The sequence below is a fragment of the Takifugu flavidus genome, chromosome 16, assembly GCF_003711565.1.
Source record: "Takifugu flavidus isolate HTHZ2018 chromosome 16, ASM371156v2, whole genome shotgun sequence".
Taxonomy (NCBI): Eukaryota; Metazoa; Chordata; class Actinopteri; order Tetraodontiformes; family Tetraodontidae; genus Takifugu; species Takifugu flavidus.
The window spans coordinates 10,319,115-10,332,397 of record NC_079535.1 but is presented as its reverse complement, the minus strand read 5'-3'; the positions used below and the strand labels follow the sequence as shown (position 1 = coordinate 10,332,397).

General features: G+C 43.6%; 1 protein-coding gene across 1 annotated transcript in view; it reads left to right on the top strand.

The window, feature by feature from the left end:
- The window catches only part of dlgap2a (discs, large (Drosophila) homolog-associated protein 2a), a 100,419-nt gene extending 87,347 nt beyond the window's left edge, over positions 1-13,072 (top strand). Inside the window, exons 11-16 of the mRNA XM_057058790.1 lie at positions 2,067-2,452; positions 6,004-6,092; positions 6,193-6,632; positions 6,718-6,809; positions 8,239-8,391; positions 8,653-13,072. Of these exons, the coding sequence (XP_056914770.1) occupies positions 2,067-2,452; positions 6,004-6,092; positions 6,193-6,632; positions 6,718-6,809; positions 8,239-8,391; positions 8,653-8,859 (1,367 nt within the window). The 3' untranslated portion in view covers positions 8,860-13,072. The remainder of the gene's footprint in view (positions 1-2,066; positions 2,453-6,003; positions 6,093-6,192; positions 6,633-6,717; positions 6,810-8,238; positions 8,392-8,652) is intronic.
- Positions 13,073-13,283: the final 211 nt, after the last annotated feature.

Here is a 13,283-nt window from a genome sequence, read left to right as displayed (position 1 = left end):
GGCCCAATCAGACAAATGAAGTCATAATCACTCCTGCAGCATCTTTTTTTTAACATTTCAAATGTTTGAATACTTACTGATTTGAAACTGTTTTTTTGGTACTACATGCATGAGTTTCTATATCTGATGATTATCTGAAGCTCTAATCTGTGATTATCAGACAAACCCAAACCCGGGAGAACCTGTCGGGAACACAGCTGTCACGAGTGTCTACCATTGCTGCCTTATGTGGGGCTCTCTTCTCTGTCAGGCTGACAGCAGTTATAGTAATTGTGAATCTTCGGTGAAGTGGAGTTTTCAATAGCGCTATAAGCGATGGTATAAATCCAGAAAGTAGTTTATATTCTGCACCCACTGCACCATACAATGATTTTAAAATGTGTATGCTACATTTTAACCCAGCAGGAGGTCGACAGAGGCTGCTCTTGATATTGTTCTAACCTGTGTTTTATCCACACACAGCCAATGTTGAACTTCTGCGCGATGAATCATGCTGTTCCAGGGTCACGCCAAGGAAAGGAACATTAGGAAAATCTCTGAATGCGCAGGCCGCTGCGAGAAGAGGACGTGAATTATGTCCTTGGGGCTTAAAATGGCTTCTTTCATTCTGCTGAGTCATGCTCCCTTGAATGGGTCGTGTTCCTTGATCTTTGCGTGCTCACTGATTTATCCAGGCTCTGAATCACACATGTAGGCAGCCTCAGTCTCACCTCTTTCTTCATGTCTGCACAGATCCCATCTCTTCCTCCTCCTCCTCCTCCTCTGACTGCCTCTCCCTCTGTTGCTGTTGCCCCTCACTGGAGCATCTTTGCACCTATGAAAAGTCAATTTTGTGAATGGACACTGGCATGAGTCACTAAGACCAGACGCCTCTATTTATATAAACACTAAAATGTGGTGGAGGATGAGAACCTGCCTTATTTTTCACTTTATTTTATTTTATTTTTTGATTATGGTATTCACATAAGTGCTTTCCACCTAATCAGGTAGCCTTATGTGAAAGAAATCAAAGGAAGAACAAATACTGTTCCTCTCTTGTCCAAATCAACATTTTCTGAACTATTACACCAGATTTGAAAAGCGAAATAGAATGCTTTTAAGGTTATTCCTGCAATCATAAACACAGCTTGGACCTGTTTTTCTGAACAACTTCAGGCTCTTGAAGCAGCAGGTGGTTGGTGGGTGCATCTCATTACCTCACGAGGACCATAATTGCTTTGTGTGATGCCGTTTTGTCGTGCCAAAAGACAAATATGCTGTCGGCCTCACTTGTCCTTCTTCCATTCTCCTCCTCCTTCTGTTCCGATGTGCCTCACCCTGGTCTCTTAACACAACCAAATCCAGCCCCGCTGCTTTAGATGTCCCGCTCGACGACGGCGCCGACACTGACTGAGCCCGGCGACGAAAGAGACCCGTCAAACTCCAAAGGCTGCCACTGACCCGTTCCTCAATACCATCTCTCTGTGGATTTAGTCCGTGTCCTCATTTGCACTTGAAAGGCGAAAATCCTCCCTGCTTCCATCGTGAGGTGGAGAGAGTGAGAACATAAGAGTTGTCAGGCGCTGTTGAGCCGCAGGAAAACCTCCTCGCGCACTCGAGTCGTCCGTGTATGAGGCCTTTTGCACCTCACAGTAGCTTCCATGTTCCTTTCTTGACCAAAAATCAAAGTGTGAGCAGGATCTTCTCAGCCGTATCAAAAGGAATCTGGTAAATGAAATCAACAGCATTTAAAGCTGTTAGTGCAGCGTGAGTGTGAACGTGTTATCTTTGACAATTTTATGGTGCGTGATTGAACTGTGTAAGACAGATATTTGGTTCCCATGACTGAAGCCTAAAAATTAGGGGGAAAATAATGTAAAACATCCCAAAAATGGTGGTACTAGTGTAGACAGCTGGTGTTTATTTAAAGGAGGAAAAATTCTTGTGTTCTAGAACATGGTCTCCAACACAAACGAACATGTTCTTTTCATTTCCCTTGACAAATTTAATTTTAAAAATAAAACAATTTGAAGTATTGCGTCATTTTCATTTAAAGTCACTTCTGTCTGTCTGTCTGGCCTTTTCAGCGATCACCTACACGCCCAATTACAAAAAGACCCCTCCTCCAGTGCCACCCCGCACCACCTCCAAACCCCTCATCTCCATCACGGCCCAGAGCAGCACCGAGTCCACGCAGGACGCCTACCACGAGGGACGGCACCCTCACAGTGGGATGTGGAACCCTGAGAGCCTGGGCCTAGGCCTGGGCCCCGGCAGGGGCCTCTACAACTCCACCGACAGCCTGGACAGCACCAAGGCTGTAACCATAGCCATGGAGGCAGCGGGGGTCATGGCGGGGAAGAGACACCCGTCCACAGACAGCCACAGCTCGGTGCTCACCTGTGACAAAGCCGTCCTGGTGTCCAAAGCTGAGGAGTACTTGAAGACACCCCGTTCCTCTATAGGGATACAGGTCAGTCTCAACACACACAGACACGACACAGAAAAGAGTTTTACTAATCTAGACAACCCCTCACAATACACCCCTCTGTGTTCTGTTTAAAACAAACTAAAAATAGCAAGTATGAGTCATGTCACTGCACACCGTCAATTAGGATTCCAGTCAAGTTGCAGGTTATAGCCGCCGGTTCTTCCCTCCACGCTACATTTACTCCAACTCCACTTGCTGTATCAGTTCCTCCATATCTTGCCTCTCAGATCCGCACCCTCACTCCTCCCCCCTCTATACATCGGAGAGATGAGACCCTGCACGATCATATCATGTAGTTTGCTACTCCAGTTAGCCGTAGCTTTGGGCTCGTTGCTCACCAAATGTCAACCCCAGGCAGCTTTACCACAGGTGGGTAGACTCAGTCATACCTGCCTCTCGCACGGTCGGTTGTATCCACGGCAACTTAAGTGAACTATGACTGCAGTGTTGCTGACATTACTGCCATCTCTTCTAAATAAAGCGAAGATTGACGGGTCTCTGTTGCGCCAGCATATCTGTTCACCAGGATTTCAGGGGAAGGTTACAGATTTGCTGGCATCACCTGCACCAAACTGAACCTCTGAGCTATAACAGAATGCACCAAGTGTGTATAAATATCATAAGAAAGCTGTGCAGTTAAAGTTTATTGTGTAAAATAAAGCGTAAACTCTCCATTTCTGTCTCCTGGAGCGTGACAAAGTGAGCGAGCTCGTTGAGCGTTCCTGACCTACGACCGGTTTACAATGGCTTACATCACCCTCTCATATTGCCTCGGTTCACTTGGAACATCGCCCTGGGTGATACACACTCACACAGAAAAATATGATAAAAGCCATTAAAATTTCACAGTGCTTTCAAAAACAAGAAGGGTCGGGGTGGCTCGAGTCAGTAGCACGCTGTGGGAAAAGGGGGAGCGAAACGACTGGAACAGCCGAGCCTCCAGATCAGAGACCTGCAATGTCCATCCAGAATTTAGATCAGGACCATCACGTGTTCTCTTGGTAGCTACAGACATTATTTGCAGTTTGTTCGTGGTTTTACTTCCACTCGAATTGTAGGAATTGGTGCTACTGATTCCTGTAATGACAAATCAAATTATTGGCCTTTATATAAGCAGGTCGTTTGTTATGGACCTATTTTAAATTCATATCAGTCATCTCTTATCATCAGAATCTGTGATCTGTGTCAAATATTGGGATCTCTTCACATGAAGCACTGGTGCACAGAGTGTGTGTGTGTCGTTGTCGTCGTTGAGATGTGTGTCGCATCAGTCATGGAGGTGTAACTGATGTCCGGGTTCGCAAACTGAAGACAAGTCTGGACAATCTTCAAGAGTTCATTGTCAGAATCATACAGCAGGTGGGCTCATGTAGCTCAGGTGCAGCTAACGTCAGGCCCCGACTGTGCGTGCAAGGTTGTTGTTGCCGTGGTCGTCACGGCGCGTTCACCCCAGCGCCTATTGTACAATGATTGTCACAACATGATGACAATAATGTCCAGGGGTTCTGCAAATATTGATTAATCAATAGTACAGATGGCTTTGGTTGTGTGGACGCAGCATTGCATCAGTCTTCTTCACCAACCGCTGGATGCATAATTAACCTGCGTTAGCCTGCTTCTCTATTGATTCGCTATTTCCCCTTTTCAGCAGCTCTTTCCTTGAGAAGGTCACCCAATCTATAAGCTGTGACCTTTGGCCTTTAGGACATGACATTGCCTTGATTAGCCATGGGCCTCCGCTGACGTCAAAGCTACATTTATTGAAGAACAAATGCTAAAATGTTGCACGTCGGCATAAATATTCAGTGCCCTTTTATCAACACTTGAACTTCTGTCTCTCTTGAGTTTATTGCTTTTCCAGTACACGTTTAGTCTTGTGTAATTAATGCGAGATGGCTGAAGCCATCACATAATATACACGCGGCAACAACAGCTAAAACAGTAAGAAAGAGAAATAAATCTGTACAAGCAGAATAAGTTAGTATTCTTCAGATTAATAGCAAAAACATCTGAAGAGCCTGAAGAATGTGCACAGGGATTCACTTTTGAATTGGACTTGTCTAAAATACTCAGAACAGCAACAAATAAATTATGTAAATAAAGTAAGTGAGATTTGTTTATAGATCATTTTCCATCAATGTACATATTAGTCATTTATAGATTTACCTTTGCCAAGGGAGGGTGTTTATGTTTGGGGGGAAAAATAGGTTTAAAAGTTTAGAATAGATTTTAATGCAATTTTCAGGAAATGTTAACAGAGGGCCAAGGAACAGCTTCATCCTCCAAGTCATAGATTGGCTTTAGCTGGGGTCTTTGATCTAAAAGCAACCTACTATGTCATGTGACTTTATATTCGGTCATCCAAAAATGTCACTTGCAGCCTTTATTCCGCCACAGTTTGCACCAAAGGCACGTTTGACATTTCCTTACAGCAGACATAGGCGCTGTCTAGTCTCACAATCACAGCCAGGATGTTGAGCTCAGGATTTATAGTCTTATCTTGTCATTTTCCCCCCAACACTCATATCGTTGGGACTACCCAAATTAAAGTAAAGGTTTGTTTATGTGCTCTGAAGCTAAATGGCACTGCTAACAGCCACAGGCCCCCAGGCTGCTCGGTAGCAACCTGGTTCGGCTAAGTTAGCATGCTAACTGTGCTCATTAGCTCTAAACGCACAATGCACATGAGCCTAAAGGGGAAAACCACTGAAAAGGGAGAAATGGCTTGACACAGCAAGGAAACTCAAATTGCGAATGAAGGGTTTGGAAAATAATGCAAAAAAAGACTAAAACAAGAAAAAGACATGTGCTAAGTAGTAAGTGATGCAAAAAAAACCTGGCAAGTATTCCATAAAAGAACAAATTTTTCAAGGAACTGGTGCAGGCAGGATATCCTGAGTCTGAGCTGCTAGAGCAGGATCACAGCCACACAGGATCAAACAAGATCGTCATCATTTATTACATACCATAATATCTAGTAATACTGCCCTATCTTTCACTCTTTAAGTATGGACGCGCAGCTGTGTTATACGTGACAGTTGGATTGATAAGAGCCGGCTTTAAGAGCAGGGCAGAGCTGGTTTTATGGGGATTTTGACAGACGCATTTGTTTTGAGAACAGCGCACAGCAGCACTTCACTGAGGTTCAGCAAAAAGGAGGCACAAATGGACTTCCTGTGTTCTTTTACCTGGATCTGCACCAGGATTCCTCTTAGAAAAAATATATCAGATAGTAAAGTTTATTGGAGGCTCTGCTGTATTGCTAATGTACATAATTACATCATGCACATCTTTTAAATTTTTAAATGCACCTTCATAGGAAATTAAAGTCTCCCCCCCCCAGTATCGTTACCCTGATACCCACCATAAATCACTATAAATCATTACTTTCTGACAAAACACATACGGCTCGGAGGCTCCGTCCAGTCCCAAACCAATAAAAGCAGAGGCGCTGGAGAATTGTAGCTCGTGTAATTAGAAGCACTTTGTTTCAGGTTTGGGGTTTTTACATCCTTGAACATTTTTCATGCCAGGTGGAAGCAGCCACAGATTCTGAATCTGAGAGTAAAGGCTCGCGGGAGTACCAGTCTGTCGGGATCCAGGTGGAAGACAACAAGAAAGGGTGAGAAAACGGCCCTTGGCTTTTTACACTTGTTCCAAAACCACCATTTCTGATGTTTAGCGGTCGATGGTGGGCGACTTTTTTGTGTTTAATACAACAGGCAGGGCAGGTTCAAACGCTCCAACAGCGTGACAGCAGCCGTACAGGCTGACATGGAGTTGGAGGGCTTCCCTGTCATGGAAGACAAGGGACTGCAGTTCGGCGGTGGCTTCCAGCGTCATTCTGAGCCCAGCACGCCCACCCAGTACGGAGCGGTCCGGACTGTGCGCACCCAGGGGCTCTTCAGCTACAGAGATGATTACCGAACGCTTGCCGAACCCCCGAGTCCCAGGGAGACCAGCAGAGAAGCCACGTGGCAGCTGGAGCCCCCCTCCCCGAGAGAGAACACGGCTTCCTCGGCCGAGTCTGGCAGAGCGTCGCCCTCCCTGAGGAGGGACGGGAGCTGGTTCATGCAACTGCTGCACACAGACACCAAGAGGATCGAGGGCTGGTGCAAAGAGATGGAGGCAGAAGCTGAAGAGAACGACCTGTCGGAGGAAAGTGAGTGTGAAAGGGAACGCCACACACACCGGCTCAGTGGAGGTGTTGCATTTTTACACACCGTGTGTGTGTGTGTGTGTTTCAGTTCTCGGCAAAATCCGAAGTGCAGTGGGAAGCGCACAGCTTCTCATGTCCCAGAAGTTCCAGCAGTTCTACTGGCTGTGTCAGCAGAACCTGGTAAGACACCAAAGTAAACATATTAGCATTTACTCCGCTCTTCGTACACAACACGTGCGTATATGAGCACGGTAGAGACGGTTTGGCACACCTTTGGCCACGTATCCAGATGCACAACACACACAGGGGTCAGGGATGTCTGGTCGATGTTTCCCTCACATTGTTCACAGCTCGTTTCAGTGATCCAAAGCAAGTCGTCGATAATTCAAACGCAGCTGCTGCGGAGGCAGTGACGCCGTTTTGCAACCTGCAGCAGAAACAGCTCCCTCTGGGGGAGATCCATGGGGATTAGACACATCAAACCACCCAAGTCAAATACCTGCAGGAGGCTGCGCCGGGCTAGTTCACTCAAGCCTAATTGACTAATCAGCCATCTTCACGCTCACGGCTGTGCAGAACCTCCAGTAGATTCCTCAAATAGGAGGGTGGAGCAATCACCGGCAAGAGCTTCGGGACTTAAAGCGTGCCCTGACACCGCCGAGGCTTAGAAAAGTTAAATCTGCCAGCTCTGGATATTTGAAGCCTTAAGACCAATGAGACAGTTTGCATCATGGCAAGTTCAGAGGTGGGACCAAAGCTGGGGAAACGCTGAGAGCGCTGCCTCCGCAGTAATTACAGATAACGGACGCGGCAAGCTTCCGCCTTAAAACGATGGACACCGTGATGTGTAAAGTTTAAGTCATTTAGATAAACCATTTCACTGTACAAAAGAGAATTACGCTAATCTCTTAATACTGGACAAATATCAGAGGGAACCTTCATAAAGCCATTGGATACAAGATTTAGACGAGTCTAGAGGATTAGGGGTATGCTATAGGAGATAAAGAATTAAAAATGAAGAAATGATAAATAACATACTACCACGCAAAGTTGTGTAATGATTTGTAAAGTCTGACCTGGACACACGGTCGTTGTGACACCGGCGAGTGGTTTGGATCCGAAATAGCAGCACATGGCAAAACACAAACACAAATCCAGATGATCTCTCGGATTTTAATTTAATTAGAGATTCTAGTTCACGTTTGGCCTTCCTGCAGCATGTGAGGGATCTCCTCATTTCCTGACATTTTAACCAATACAGTTTACTGAGCAAGGATTTGCTGTGAGAAACTAGATAATAAAAAATAAAAAAATGAAATACCACAGTCTTAATTTTGTGGCATTAATACTATTTGATTTTCTTAATCACATTTTTAATTATAAGCAATATTAAAAAGAGTAATCCCATAGCATGAGGGCTGTGTCCCCCACTTCATTTCACACCAGTATTTGAAGAACTACACTCAATTAATTACTTCCAACCGCCAGTTAATGAAGTTCTCCTCCAATGAAAAGGTCCTCATTGTAGATCTATAATACATAGAGGTGTCTCTAATCTGAACTATGAGCAGCATTAATGTCTTAATATTCTCCCTCTAATGTCTCCCAGGACCCCAGCGCCATGCCGCGGCCCACCTCCCAGGACCTGGCTGGCTTCTGGGACCTGCTGCAGCTCTCCATCGACGACGTCACTGTGAAGTTTGACCAGCTGCAGCAGATCAAGAACAACAACTGGAGGCTCATAGACAGTCCGGAGAAGAAGGTGAGGGCCAAACCGCTGTTATTGGGTGGGAGGGGGGGCACGACAGGTCCAGTTATGACAGAAGATGCATAAAAATGACTGCAGTGATGGGTTGAAGCTGGGTGAAGGAGCTAGAACGAGCAGCTCCAGATCATAATTTAGGGGCTATTGTGCGACTGTTGTGTGAGCTGGAGTCGAGACAAGTGTAGTTTTTGCTGTGTAGTTCAGTCGTTTTTGTTTTTTTTACAACTTCCATTTGTGATTACCGCCTTCCCTTTACAGCCACCAGCTCCCGTACCAAAGAAGCCGGCTCGACAGAAGAGCGTGATAACAAGGGAGAAATCCCTGGACCTCCCCGACAGGCACCGACAGGAGGCCCGCCGGCGCCTCATGGCAGCCAAGCGGGCGGCCTCCTTCCGGCAGAACTCGGGGTCGGAGCGGGCGGACAGCATCGAGATCTATATTCCCGAAGCTCAGACGAGACTTTGAGGAGACGGGGCCTGTGGCCGAGGCTCCTCCCACCCTTTCCCCTCCTAACTGTTTTAATACTTAGCCTTTTTTTCAAGACTGCTTCTCATTCTCTGCTCTCTCTCCTCCATCCATTGTCTGGTCTCAACAAGCCATCCTCAGCGTCCTTTGCCAAACGTCCTCGGTCTGTAGGATGTGCCAGAGTGAGTGTGGGTCTGACGTGGGTCGGTTGGGTATCTCCGCAGTCAGCTGGTGCCGATGATGATGGTGATGATGATGATGATGATACTCAGTCTTCGCACACCCTCCTATCTACTGTCCTTAATGAGTGCGTCTGTAGTTTTTCAGCATTTGCAAAGTGCCAATTAAAAAGTGCAGCTTTGAAATCCTACCAGCAGCCAGGCCTTTGAGCGTAACAGAAAAAACAGCTCTTTCTTTGAAGCTGTTCAAAACAGTCAATTATGATTTCAATTTCGATCAGTTGAGGTTTGCATTTGATTGTTTTCTATTACCAAATCTTTTTTGGTGGGGGGATTAAAGTAAGTCAGAAGCTAAATATCACAAAACTGTTTCAAACTGAGAAGTGCCAATGCTTGAAATACCTCAACTACGTGCGCGCAGCACTGGTCACCCATTCACGGTTATTCAGGCAACCCTTAAATCTCTGAACTGGTCACATAATTGCAGCTTCCTACCCGCTCGGCTCGTACCAAACATGGTTTTGTGCTCTGGACTGGTGGAAGAAGGAGAATGTGTCGGCTCGTGAACGCTCGTCACGATCATCCCTAAATAAGCTCGTCTTTCTTGTTGCCAACTTTCAAATAACTCCATCGACTTGAATCGATGTGTAGACAAACGCACTTACGCACTTAATACAATGATCCCTGTTTCTGGGGGAAATATACATGGTTCACAACAGTACTGTTGACTTTTTGAATCGTGAGCAGGAAAAATAGTCATTTTATCAGTATCAGACTCCCAGACTTTGTTCCCTACTTTGTTATAAGTTGTGTTATTGTATTTTTAGCTCATTTAGCCCTAATGTCCATCACATAGTTCAGCAGTAAATCCTGCAAAACCAACACTATTTGGCCAGTTTCTTCACATTGCTCATATTGTCTCCTTACACCGCTCCTCTTGACTAATATTTATCAGTATCACATTAATTATGGAGCCACTTAGATCCATATGCGGTACTTAAATAATGAGGTGGTGCTAAATTTCCATTTTTTGACAACTGCAGAAAACAGGAATATAATATGCTGATGATGAAGATAATGGGTGCGCAATCTGCTCATAAGTGACTTAATAGTAATTATGTTAAATGCAGCTTCATTTAGTACACTGAGATAAATATTTTTTAGATAAAATAGCCTGAACTCACACTTATTTTAACCTTTCTTTGAGCAAAATTTCAATTATGTATTGAATCTTTGACAGCGTGCATACCAACATCTATTGTATACACATACATCCATTTTTGTACAGAACATTTACATCAGAAACCTGGGGAGTGTATTCAGTCCAACTAATCACAACCAAAGGGAGTGCTTCTACCATCCAGTGCAATACGTCAGTATTGACAAATATGCAGCGTCAGAGACCTTTAAGAGTACGACAGCAGGATTTTGGAGAGCGTCTGAGTGTGTGATGTTGCACTGATGTTCGCCGGCTGTTGCTTCGGTGGCAGGCAGACGGGGGAGACATTGAGCTGGCCTGACATATGCTGGCTCAGAGAGGACGAGAGGTCCTCGCCGCTGCCGCTGCCGCTGCCATGGCCAATGCTGCCGCCGCTGCAGCAGCTGGAAAGGCAGTTAAGCGAGGACCCCTCGGCGCTGTGCTGGGCCTGTCTTAAACTGTGAAAAGCTGCTTATGTAAGACTCTGGGTCCTTGTGAGATCAAGCAAACAGCCTCCAAGGACCTTTAAAGCCTGCGTTTGATAAATATATTGCCTGAGAGTGGCGTGTATGTAATTTAACCAGGAGAATTTGTGTCCGCCTGTGCTCGGATAGTTTCGCTGAAGGCTGTCGTTTAAAACAGTTTTTATTTTCTTCCTGTTCACCAGGGCTATCAGAATAAAGAGTATTAGTCACGCTGGTTTCCTTTAAAACATCTTTTGCTATGCTTAACCTTGAGTAAACAAAGAGGAAAATGATCCAACAGACACACAGAGGAGTGAGAACTGCAGAAATCAGAACTAGTGGATGTTCCCACCATAAACATTATCTTCTTGCTTTTGAGAGAGGGCTTTTCTCCCATTGATATTCACAATTTCCATTGTGTTTATTGCGTCTGTAGTCAAAAAAGATGTGAAATGATGACCGTTAATGTTGCTAGTTAGCATAGCTCAGAAAATTGGTGGTGAATGGGTATCATTAGCCTCCCTCCATCTACAGTTTGTTTCTCACTCTTAGGCAATTTAATCTGCTATCGTGCAATATTTACAGAAAATAAACCAATGTGGTAAATCTAAAGTGACGGTGGCTGTAGATGGAGACAGCTGGGGATAATCCACACCCCAGTGTTTGACCTGATACCCAATACTTGTGAGTCTCTGTCGAGTTACTGCACACAGTTGAAAGAAGAGTATCTATCCTCTTGTTTAGCTCTTTAGATGGAGCAAGTTCAGTTAAACCAGTTTCATCTCTTAGAGCTATTAACGATTAATGAACAGAAAACATAAGGCAGCCTGAACTTTAACCAAAACTGTAGTTTGATAGTGTTGTATTTTCCTATATTCTGTGGTCAAAATCAACTATATTAATTTAGTCAAGTGATTTAAAAAAAAATCTATGTGAGGTCAGTTTTTAACTTGCTTTGATTCAGTGTTCAAACCACACGCACTGATGAACGCTTCTCAATCAAAGCCTTCTCATGCATCGATCCTGTATTGGTATTTGTGGAAACGTGTGGATGAGGTTTATGTGTTTTGTGACATAGGCCAGCGTGTTGTGCATGTAGCAGCATGAGCAATGTGCTCATTAACAAGTTAAACCTTGAACTATCCCCCAAGGGCAGCAACAAACTCGAAGTGCCATCTTTTTCGACTTTTCTACCATTCTCCGGAATCTATCCTCTCCAGTTCACCCTCATTTTCCAATCATTTCAGCTCACTTCTTGACATGGATGGCCTCACATCTGGCACAATTACCTATCTGGTTTTAACTGTCGAAATCAAGCTGATGTAGTTCAAAGGGGACGTTTTTGTACCATGTGATGGACAGTTTGTCAAAATCACTGAAATGAACTGATGCAGCACTTCCTTGAACTTGAAATGTGAAAAATCACACTATAATTACCAGAAAATTGACAAAGGTAGTTGTTTAGGTAGATTTATTTTCATCTCTTGTATATCATATCTATAGTGAGGATGAATATAATGCCAAATATTCATTATTTGTAAAGAAATATATATATATATAGATATATAAATATAGAATATATGCCTCATCAAAACAAATATTTTCTGCATTTGCTCGCATTTTTTGTCATTTTTACTTTGTTATGATTATTTTATATGCTGATATGATATGTAAAAACACAGATTTAGAATGTATATTTATTTGTTTATGTGTTTATATTTTATTTATTGGATGCACAATATTTATTTGTCTGTTTACTGAGCGTCATTGTGATATTTTCATAGTTTTAGTCATCTGTTAGTACCCTTTCCGCTGATAAATAAATCAAATATACTGTCTTTATTTATTCCAAGTACTGGTACATGTTTGAATGCTTTAGGTGGTGGGATAATCCTTAGAAATGTCTGTTTTTCACTGTTTTGAAGGGCTTGCAGTTTGCAAAACATGCTGCAAAGGAGCAAAAATAGGATGACCTGATACAACCAATCTTAGTAGAAATGTTACTGTGACAAAAAGAGAGCATTTTAACAATTTATGTTAATTACAATTGGTAGTTAATACAGATTCATCTATGCTTTCTCTGTCTTCGCCTTTCTTACCCTCAGGTCACATGAGTACACAGTTTTGATATTTTATTGCATCCTAAATTTTGAGACAACCTTATCAGCTCAGAATATTTCACATTGTGCATCCAAATGGTGTGTACGTAGGTCAATCACATATTTTTGTGAGTGTAGTTTTCTTCTGAGATTTACCAATTTTTTTCTTTTTTCCAATGCAATTGAAAGAGTTTGCCTTTTATGTACTTTGGTCATTGCTGAGATCATCCAGTGTAAATAATCCCACAATTAAATTTTTGGACAAAACCTGAATCTGTGTTTAATTATTTTTTCAGAGAATGACATAAGGCAGCACTTGTAAATGTATTTTTTCAATAAAAATATTTTAATCATTATAGAGCAGGGCCATATATTCAGGTGATTTCCACTATAAGATGGACCTCCACTTGAACCCTTCTCCTGTCAGGAGGTCTTAAACATACATCCAACATCGCCCCCTAAAGGACCAAAAATAACCAGTTAA